Source organism: Acomys minous, assembly GCF_964271855.1.
Source record: "Acomys minous genome assembly, chromosome: 14".
Taxonomy (NCBI): Eukaryota; Metazoa; Chordata; class Mammalia; order Rodentia; family Muridae; genus Acomys; species Acomys minous.
This window is the reverse complement of record NC_140496.1, coordinates 32474150-32485216: the sequence shown is the minus strand read 5'-3', so window position 1 is coordinate 32485216 and position 11067 is coordinate 32474150. Positions and strand designations below refer to the sequence as shown.

At 42.5% G+C, this 11067-nt stretch overlaps 1 protein-coding gene across 2 annotated transcripts in view; it reads left to right on the top strand.

The window, feature by feature from the left end:
* Positions 1-24: 24 nt before the first annotated feature.
* Positions 25-11067, top strand: part of OGFOD1 (2-oxoglutarate and iron dependent oxygenase domain containing 1) — a 29045-nt gene continuing 18002 nt past the window's right edge. Inside the window, exons 1-3 of one of the 2 annotated variants that reach the window (XM_084757465.1) lie at positions 25-309; positions 2025-2170; positions 7805-7851. In XM_084757465.1, coding sequence (XP_084613591.1) covers positions 156-309; positions 2025-2170; positions 7805-7851 — 347 coding nt within the window. In that variant the 5' untranslated portion in view covers positions 25-155. The other variant, XM_084757466.1, reaches the window with a different exon arrangement.

The window sequence follows — 11067 nt, the reverse complement described above, 5'->3', positions numbered from 1 at the left end:
TTGGTTAATTGTGTACAAGTCCCGCCTCCTTATGGTATTCTGTCTTTCTATTGGGTGATTCTGGGGAACTAAGAAACGAAGCATTTGGGGAGCTGTAGTTTCTGGAGGGAGTGGCGTCCTGATTTCCTTGGCGTGGGTCAGTGCCTGGGGAGGAGATGAACGGGAAGCGGCCTGCCGATCCTGGCCCCGCGCGGCCTATGAAGAAGGGAAAGAAGCAGGTAGCGGCAGAGTTTTCGGACGCTGTCACAGAAGAAACCGTGAGGAAGCAGGTGGCCGAGGCCTGGAGCCGCCGGACTCCGTTCAGCCATGGTAATGGGGGTGCTGTGAGGGAGGAGCCGCCGCGAGGACAGGTGTGGGGTGGACCGCAGCCACCTGCGACCCCTGCGCTGCTCGGTTCACTTCATTTTCTGCTTGATTTGACAAGGCTGGGGAGGAAAATAAATATAGGCCCGGGAGTGTGGGGAAGTGGAAGACGTGTAAACCGAGGGTTGAATTCTAGAACCGGAGGTCACTCATAGAATCCGTCTGCTGATTGTACGTCATTGGCCAAGGCGTTTGACTTGGCTTAAGGGTCAGTTTCTTGTTTTATAAGACGGAATCGTGAATAGTAATCCCCCTGGAAAAGGTGGGATTGACAAACTAATGCTTGTAGGCATTCATAAATGTTTCACTGGAAACCAGAAAATATCTAGCGACTCTCACTCACCGCTGTTGTATGATCGACCATCACACATGTTGAGAGCTGCTGGAAAGCCTACACCTGGACTTACCTGTTGTCACGAGCTTTGTCGTTGACCTACGTCACACGTGAAATGGACGTATCGTTCCAGACTTGCTACAAGTTATTAACTTATATACAATGTGAATCTAGCAGGGTGTGTCTTGAATTTTCTTGATTTTTATTTATTTATTTATTTATTTATTTATTTATTTTTATTTTTGGTTTTTCGAGACAGGGTTACTCTGTGTAGCCTTGGCTGTCCTGGACTTGCTTTGTAGACCAGGCTGGCCTTGAACTCACAGCGATCCACCTGCCTCTGCCTCCCAAGTGCTGGATTAAAGGCGCCACCACGACCCGCTTATCTTCCCAAATTTGCCATGGTTGGTTGGTTTGTTTGTTTCATTTAAGTGTTTCAAGAGACGCATCCAGGGTGCTCAGGACACAGACAGAAGATGATAACTTCGTTGTGTGTGTTTTTAAATTATTTATTTACTTTTATTTGCGTTAGTGGTTTTTGTTTTGTTTGAGGTTTTTATCTGTTTGTTTTGCCTCGTCGTATGCCTGTGTGAGGGTGTCAGATATCCTGGAACTGGAGTTACATACAGTTGTGATCTGCATGTGGATGCTGGGAATTGAACCTGCTTCTTCCGGAAGAGCGGCCAGTGAGTGCTCTTAATCACTGAGCCATCTCTCCAGCCTGGATACCTTTGTGTTTAAAGTGCAGGCTCTAGATGCTCAGAGGCTTCTCAGTTTCCTTGTCTGTTGCATAGCCATAGTGACAGTATTCTCTCTTCCTCCGCTGTAAAGAATATAAATGAGATAGTGCCTGTTCCGCTGGGTCAGGCTCTCAGTAGGTCAGGATTGGTTGTTACTCATAATCTAGTGGAAGTAAAGTCAATTAGAAGAAGTCACTTCCTCCTCAGGGAACCTTGAGGGGGGAAGAGCAGGACTGAGGAGAAATGGCCAGCCAGTTTTGCTCCTCCCATTTCATTTACTGTTCTTGTTTTACTTTGCTCTGGAGAAAGTGAGTTAAGAATCTAAAATGCAAGGATTGGTAAACTAAAAAACTTTTTTTTGTTGTTGTTTAAAGCCAAGAGCTTCCCCTCCGCTCATTAAAGACTAGCAGTTAAGCCTAGTGCCTGAGAAAAATAGTCTTGAGTGATTAAAGGGATGACACAATTTACAGTTCTTTCAGACCTTAAAAACCGGGTTACCAACATGCATGGCTGTCTCCTTTTGAATTGTTATGCTACTTGGTGGTCAAAAGAGAAGAAAGACCAGGGTGCTATTCTCCTTCCAACAGAGGCTGTTGTCGTGGACATGGATCCTTTTCCTCACTGCGTGATCCCAAACTTCATCCAAAGCCAAGACTTCCTGGAAGGACTTCAGGAGGAGCTTTTGAGCCTGGACTTCCATGAGAAGTACAATGATTTGTATAAGTTCCAACAGGTATTTATTCCTACACATTAGCTCTTCCTCCTCAGAAAGCCCTTAGCTATAAAATCAAGTCATTAAGCTAGAGAAGCCAGGTGTGGTAGGCGCACACCTTTCACCCCAGCGCTTAGGGAGGCAGAGGCAGGTGGATTGTTTCGAGTTCAAGGCCAGCCTGGTTGAACCTAGGACAGCCAAGGCTACATAGAGAAACCCTGTCTCAAAAAAAAAAAAAAGCAAGCAAACAAACAAAAAATGATGGCTGGTTAAGAGCACTTACTGCTCTCTCCCAGAGGACCCAGGTTCAGTTCCCCACACCAACAGCAGGTGCTTCCTGAACCTCTAAGATCACCTACATGCACATACCCACAGACAAATACAAACACATAACATATATTTTTTTTTTCATTATTTTAAGACTCAAGGTTCTAGCTTAGGTTTGTTTTCATGCGTCTTCCCCTTGCCATTGCTCAGTGTCCCTTTAACATAAGCTTACTGAGTGTTGACTGTATGTTAGTAGTTGTGATGGTTAAAGGGAGATTTTTTGACAATTTCTGCCCTCTAATGTCTAGATTATTAGAGATGGTAGTGACAAGAACAGTCAAGAAATGCTTTAAGCTAGTAAGTGAGTATTCCCATAAACAAAGGGATGAAGTGTATTTGGGCGGGTGCTATGGTGCAGTCTTATGTATGAAGATGTTGCTGTTCTGAGTTCGTGTCTTTGCTTTTGTGGCTTGATGTATTGCAGTTACAATATTCTACATTGCAGTGTATCTAGAGGAAAGGGAAAACTATGTTTTACATTGGAGAATAGGAGTGCTGGGTTGTTTTTGGTTTTGTTGTTGTTGTTATTTTGGTTTTTCGAGACAGCATTTCTCTATAGCGCCCTGGTTGTCCTGGAGCTCACTTTGTAGACCAGGCTGGCCTCAAACTCAGAGATCTGCCTGCCTCTGCCTCCCGAGTGCTGGGATTAAAGGCGTGCGCCACTACTGCCCTGCAGTTTTGATCCCAAAACCTGTAGTTACGCTAAGCACATACTCTACCACTGAGTCGCACCCCCAACTCCCCATTCTCTTTTGGTGGACAGTATAAGTTAGCATAAAAGGACTATCTTGAAATCAGAAAATTTTTTCCTACTTTTAAAAGACAGCCCTGTCTAGCACAGAAATATGTGTCATTGGTGTCCCCACTGTGGAGTCATCTTCAATATATGGATCACTCGCTCATAAACCCTCTAGGCTGCCAAGGTTTAAAAATTCAAATAAGGGCTGGAGAGATAGCTTAGCAGTTAAGAACACTGGCTGCTCTTCCAGAGGACTGGCATTCCAGCCACAGTGCCTACAAGGTTGCCCATACCCATCCATAACTCCAGTCCCAGGGAATCCAGCACCTTCTGGCCGCCAAGGGCACCATGTGACACACAGACATACATGTAGACAGAGCACCCATACATGTAAAATAAAATTTAAATATTTTGAAAATTCAGAAAAGATGAAGCAAATGAAGAATTATCTGCTTTTTTTTTTTTTTTTTTTTTTTTGCATTCCCCCTTTGATTTTATCAGGAATAAGAGAGTGATTAACATCTTATTCCTTTACACTACAGCTGGTCATCAGGTCACATGACAGTGTCCTTCCTGACTCCAATACCTAGACTTTATACATATAATTGAATTACCCAAACTAAATACTCGAGGGATGAAACCCTCAGAAAATCTAATGCAAATCAAGCATTTATTCAAGAACAGTCTATTAGGTTAATGAGAAACCACACTTATATCAACTAGCCAGGCATGGTGACACACACCTTTAATCCTAACACTCAAGAGGCAGAGGCAGGCCGATTGCTGTGAGTTCGAGGCCAGCCTGGCCTATAAAGCAAGTTCAGGACAGCCGAGATAACAGAGAAACCCTGTCTCAAAAAACAAAACAAAACAACAACAGAAAATTATATCAACTTTTCAACCCTAAGCAATCTCTGGTTATTGATGTGTGTGTGTGTGTGTGTGTGTGTGTGTGTGTGAGTGAGTGTGTGTGTGTGTGTTTAAGAATGTGGATGTACATGTGTACATGTGTGCCATTTCTCAGGCACCATCCACCTTTATTTTGAGTCAGAGTTTCTCATTGGCCCACAGCTCATCAAGTAGGCTAGGCTGCCTGAGCAGTGAGCCGAGCAGTGAGATTAGAAGCACACGCCATGCAGCTTTTTCTCTGTGGGTTCTGGGCATGGAACCTAAGTCCTTGTGCTTGCAGGGCAAGCATTGTAATGACTGAGCCATCTCCTCAGCCCCGGAATGGGTTTTATCTGATGCTGTTTGACAAAAGAAAGTGTTTTGTTAATGTGAAGTCAGAATGGGGGAAAAAAACAAAAGAGAGAGAGAAGCCATTACTTTTTGTGAATAATTTTTACCTTGCTCACTTTTAGGCACGATCTCTTCACCTGTATACTTTTTCTTTTCATGTGCTATAAATTTAACAGATAATTGGGTCTCTAACATATTCTAACAGTGTAACATGTGTGACGTTAGGATGTGTGCAATATTTTATATGTTTTAAGCATTATTACTTTATGACAGCCCGTGTTCCAGTCATTACGCTGTCATTAGAGCCTGTGAAGGAAGTTTTACAGACAGGAGACTACATACATCCTCCCTTCTCTTCTGGATCATTTCCTTTAATATGACAGCGATAACAAAAGCCTGTTGGATTTTTTTTTTCATTAAAAATTTTCCAATTAAATGAAATTTTAAAAGCTCTTAATTCAACTTCCCCTGTAGCTTCCATCCTGTTCTTTGTTCGTTTGCTTACATGTTTTAGGGTTAGTTTGATTTGGTATGATTTTTTGTTTTTGTTTTTGAGATTGGGTCTGTAGATGTAGTCTGGCTAGCCTCAAATTGACACTCCTCCAGCTCTACCTCCTGTGTGCTGGAATTACATACTCTGACATCACACACACTGCTGTCCCATCCTTTCCTCTCACCCTCTTGTAAGCACACGTTATCACGCTCTTGCCTTTACTAGTCCACCACACTTAACTAAGGCCCCTCTCAGCTTCCACGTTAGAAAGTATAGTTACTTGTCACTCTTCTATTTTTTTAAAGGTTCATTTATTTATTTATATTTTTTTGTTTTCTTTCTTTTTTAAGATAGGAAAGTAGGTTTTATTTATTTATTTATTATGTATGTTCTGCCTGTGTGTACACCTGTAGGCCAGAAGAGGGCATCAGATCATATTACAGATGGTTGTGAACCATCATGTGGTTGCTGGGAATTGAACTTAGGACCTTTGGAAGGCCGGCGGAGCTCTTAACCACTGTACCATCTCTCCAGCTCAGTTTTTATGAGATTGACATAGTAGCTACTATGCTCCAGCAGCAAATAACCCTTGATCTTTTTTTTTGGGGGGGGGGGAGTTGGTTTTTGTCTTTTGGAGACAGGGTTTCTCTGTGTAACAGCTCTGGCTGGCCTGACTGGCCTCAAACTCACAGAGATCCACCTGCCTCTGCCTCCCAAGTGCTTGGATTAAAGGCGTGCGCCACCACTGCCCAGCAACCTTTGATCTTTTAGAAGCATTTGCACTCGTCCTCCTAGAGACGTATTTTCACTTTCATTTCAGGATGCCATACTGTCTTAATTATATATTCCTATTACTGTGAAGAGGCGCCATGGCCAAGGCAGCTTATAGAAGAAAGCAGTTAATGGGGGCTTACGGTTCCAGAGGGTTAGAGTCCACAACCATCATGGTGGAAGTGTGGAGCAGGCAGGCAGGCAGGCAGGCAGGCATGATGCTAGAGCAGCAGCTGAGAGCGCAAATCTCATTCACAAGCTCAAGGCAGAGAACAAAATCTAGAAATGGTGTGAGCTTTACCTCAAAGCCCACCCCAGTGGCACAGCTCCTCCAACAAGGCCACGCCTCCTGATCCTGCCCAATTGGGAGCCACACATTTAAATAGATAAGCCTATGGCAGCCATTCGCATCCAAAATGCCAGACGTACTCTTAGTTTTCCTTCTTTATCATAGAGTACTTCTTCTTAATTTCCTTTGCTGGGTTTTCCCGTTATAACCAACATCTTTTTATATTTTCATTAATATTACTGGGGGAGGCATGGTGGGAGGGTCAGTCAGAGGACAACTTTGTGGAATTAGGCCTCTCCCTCTGCCTTTATGTGGATCCCAGGTAGCAAACTGTGGTCAGCAGGTTTGCACACAAGCACCTTTACACACTTAGCTGGTCCATATAGCCAACTTCCTAATGACAGAATCCTCCTTAACGCCACAAGTAGAACCAACCAGATGTCTATCCACTGATTAATGGGCAAGCAAAAGGCAGTATTCCCATCTAATGGAGTATTAGTTGATCATAAAAAGTAAGTCAGAGCTGCAACATGGGTGAGCATTAGAAACCTTTTGGTAAATGATAGAAGCCAGACTCTGGGACTAGTGAGTGGTTCAACAGGTGGTAGTGCTTGACACTGAGTTCAGATCCGAGTTCAGAACCCACATAAAAGAAGCTGGATATGGTAATCTCAGCAAGCATCTGTAATCTCAGCCTCCTCTAGTGAGATGGGAGGCGAAGGCAAGAAACTTGTGGGCCAGCTAGCCTCCTGGAGTAGGCAGTACAGTAGGAAGAAGAGAGCCCTTACCTCAAAAAGCAGAAGGAGAGAACTGAACTGTGTTGTTGTCCTCTGATGTCCACGTGTGTACTGTGGCACAGCCATTTCTACATTTTTACACATACTAATACACATATACACATACTACTAATGATAAATATGAATAAAATTTTAAAGTAGGAAGCCAGGCTCAAAATGTTACATATTACATGATTTCTTTTAATGTCCAAAATAGGCAGATCAGCCCATAGCAACAAGAAATAGGTGATGTGTGTTAGGAGCTGGTATAGAAAAGATGGAGCCTGACCCCTAATTGATATAAGATTTCATTTTATAATGTTAGCTTCTGGGCTTATGTAGCCTGATTGGCTGCATCATAAATGTGTGAAACCCATGGAATTATATACTTTCCAGTGATTAAATTGCTAGATTTTATCCTATGAGGATTTTCTCTCCAGATTTTGCCTCATTTTTCTCCTTTGCTTGAAAAGTAATAACCCACGTACCTTGAGTAAAAGCTCCAGGCCAACATGATGCCTTGCTTTAGGCCGTTGAGCCTCGTCTCCTACTGTTCTCCCACTTGCATTTGCCCAGCCATTTAGTTGCTCTACAGTATTTTGGATAAACTTTGCTCTTCCTCATTGACGTCTACCCTGGTCAACCTACTTATAATTGCAGACCCTTCCCTGCTCTCAGCACCACCCATTCCTCCTTCTCTGTAGTTGTTTTCCTGCCCATTTGTTGCCTGATGCTAATAAATTACATTTTATGTTTACTATATGTCTCCTTCAGCAGATGTAACCCTCTCTGTAATAACTACTTAAGTATTTGCTGAGTAAATAAGGTACAAAGACACTAAGTCACTTGCCCACATCAGAGCTGCCACCCTTGGTGGTCACATGTCAGACCTGGCCATTCTCCTCAGTCTAGGCTCTTAGCCACAGTGCTCTACTGTCAGGTACTATTTGTCCTTACTGTTCCTCTTTACATCCAATTTACTGTAACAAGGAAATCCTTTTTCTTTTTCTTCATGATCCAGTCTGATGACTTGAAGAAGAGAAAAGAGCCTCATATCTCAGCTTTAAGGTAAGCATGTAATTACATTTGCTGGGTGCCCAATGTGTTTAATGCAGAGCATTGAGTTTTAAATGTTTGGTCAGAGCCAGGCGTGGTAGGTCAGAGATGGGCGTGGTGGTGCACGCGTTTAATCCCAGCACTCAGGAGGCAGAGGCAGGTGGATTGCTGTGAATTCGAGACCAGCCTGGTCTACAAAGCCAGTCCAGGACAGCGAAGGTTACACAGAGAAACCCTGTCTCGAAAACAAAAAAAAGAAATTAGGTCAGACCGTCTTTGTTGACATTACTGCATTTGGTAAAGGAGGCAGCAAACCCTAAGAAGCTAAATAACTTCTTTGACCCAGCACAGATTGAGGGAGCTAAGATACAAATCCAAGCTGTGGGTTGCTTGCTGAGCGACAGATCGTCTCCTCCTTCTTCCCTCTCTTTCTTCCTTCCTACTTTCCTTTCTTTCTTTCTCCTTTCTTCCCAGACAGGGTCTCAAGCTGGTCTAGCACTTACTATGTATGTAGATCAGGCTTGCCTAAAAGTCACAGAAGTCCTCCTGCCTCAAATTACCAAGGGCTGGGATTACAAACTTGAGTCACCATGCCTGACTCCAAATACTTAATAATAAGACGTTTGGCTTTGTTAAATATGAAGGAAATGAGCACTAGAGATAGCATTTTCTGCTCATGAAGCTAGGAAGTACTGAAAATTAAAGCTCCGGCGTTGACAGGCTAGGTACATGTTCATACGGCTTTGGAAGATGGCGTATCAAAACCTTATGTGTGTGTTTAAAAACTTACTGTGCTCACGAGTGCTTTGCCTGCATGTATGTGCGTGCACCATGTGGAACCCTGGAACTGGAGTTCTAGATGCTTGTGAGGTGCCTTTGGAATTCTGGGAACCGAACCCAGGTTCTCTGTAAAAGCAGCTGCTGCTCTTAACCAGAGCCACCTCTCCAGACACGCCAGGATGCATGTTTTATAGAGTAAGTCCAAGAATTGATCACGGCGAAACAAACACGTTCTCAAAGATTCCATACAAGAAACGATGCAACCATTCACATATATATGAATTTTAATAAACATAATATAGTCGCTTTATTTTGTCAATTCAATGACATATTTTTTTTAATTTCTAAAATCAAGTATCTTGCATAGTGACTGTTTTATTCTGTTTTACTCAGCAACCTTAGACGTGTGTCAGATAATAGTTATTACAATCAAAGACGTCCAGATCCACTGGAAAACTCACTGTTTTCCCATGGGAAGAACTGCTACGGGCATGACTCTGTATGCCTGTGTGCAAACTAAAACACTTGAAATAACCAGGAGGGCTGCAGAGGTTTTCTTAAGTTTCTGTTTACTTCTTTAGGATTTTTTTCTATAATAAACACATGATTTATAATATGATTTTCATATATCTGGAGAAAGTTATTATTTTCTTCATTTTTTTCTCTGAGACACTCCTATATATGATAGCAGCTGATGCAGGTTATTTCTTTCTATTTAGAAGTGTTGTGTATGTGTTAACTATAACTGATATTTCATACTAATTTAGACTTTCTCTCCTAAAAAGAAAAAAAATCTCACTTTAAGAGACATTATTTCCTTAGTTGAAAACACCTGTCACCTGTGACTGAGTGTCATTCCATACCCAAACAATCACAACTAAATAACATGAGAGCTGAACTTCCTTGACCATTATTCAAAGTTGGTCTTTTTATTTGCCATGTGTGTTCTGGACATTATCATGAGTAAAATTAAAGATGCCAAGGATTTGTGCACATGCCTTTAATCCCAGCACTTGGGAGGCAGAGGCAGGTGGATCTCTGTGAGTTCAAGGCCAGCCTGGTCTCCAGAGCAGCCAGAGCTGTTACACAGATAAACCCTGTCTTGAAAAACAAAATAAACAAACAAACAAACAAAACCCAAAAAATGCCAAGGATGAGAGAAGGCTGAAGCCTGGCCCGTGCTGCATTCATAGAGTGTGTACAGGATGAGAGAAGACAGAAACCTGGCCCTGTGCTGCATTCACAGAGTGTGTAGAAAGGAGCTTTCTATAGCATCAGTTTTGGAAGTTGATGATGCTAGTTGATTTTTCAGAAAAAAAGAGTTTAAAAAGTCCTAATTCTAAGGGTATATCACTGCGTTAGTATTAATGCTTATAATCCTGAGATCTGTAACAGGAAATGCATATCTGATCTTAATCCCTGTTCCTGCAGCAAGCTCCTAAAACTTAAAATTTAAGTGTTGAGAGCCTATGGTAATGCACAACTCCTAAAGGTTGAGGAAGAAGGCACAGTTGCCAAGAAGATAGCTAAGACTATTAAAGCCCTTAGCCCTAACCGTTCTGCCTCCAGGAAAAACAAGAAGGGTAGAGAGCAATGTTAATTCAGAACATGGCTGTCCTGGCAAAAGATCACATCTAAAGACCTTCTAGGTCTATGTTATCTGGCTGGAATACAAACACACCTTTAATCCGGGAGACAGAGGCAAGCAGTTCTAAGTTCAAGGCCCTTGTATAGAGCAAGTATCAGGTAAAGAAAAGCTTAGCTCCAGGCGTCGTGGTACATCCCAAACAAAGGTAAAGTTAGTTTGTACAAGGAAGTATCCATCTTTGAAAGTGATGTCTAGGGCTGGAGAGATGGTTCAGAAGTTAAGAACACTGACTGCTCTTCCAGAGGGCCTGAGTTCAATTCCCAGCAACCACATGGTGGCTCACAACCATCTATAATGAGGTCTGGTACCCTTTTCTGGTGTGTAGGCATACATGCAGGAAAAACACTGTATACTTAAATAAATAAATCTTAAAAAGGAAAAGAAAAGAGCTGGGCAATGGTGGCACCTGCCTTTAATCCCAGCACTTGGGAGGCAGAGGCAGGTGGATTGATGTGAGTTCAAGGCCGCCTGGTCTACAAAGTGAGTCCAGGAAAGTCAGGACTGTTACACAGAGAAACCCTGTCTCAAAAAGCCTAAAAAAAAGAAAAGAAAAAGAAAGTAATGTCTAACCGAGTGTCAGAAAAGGTGACAAATGAGAAGATTTGACAGAATAGCATATGTCCACCTCTTACAAGAAGAGTGTCTTATGGTTTCCAAAAGTAGGTAGGTATCAGGGACAACCAACATATTTGGTGTCAGAAGCAAAATGTATCAAAATAGCAATTGAGCTATCCCATTTATTGCTCAAAAGCCTGTCTGAAAATGGGTGATTTGTAATGTAACAGTGATGTAGTGACTTA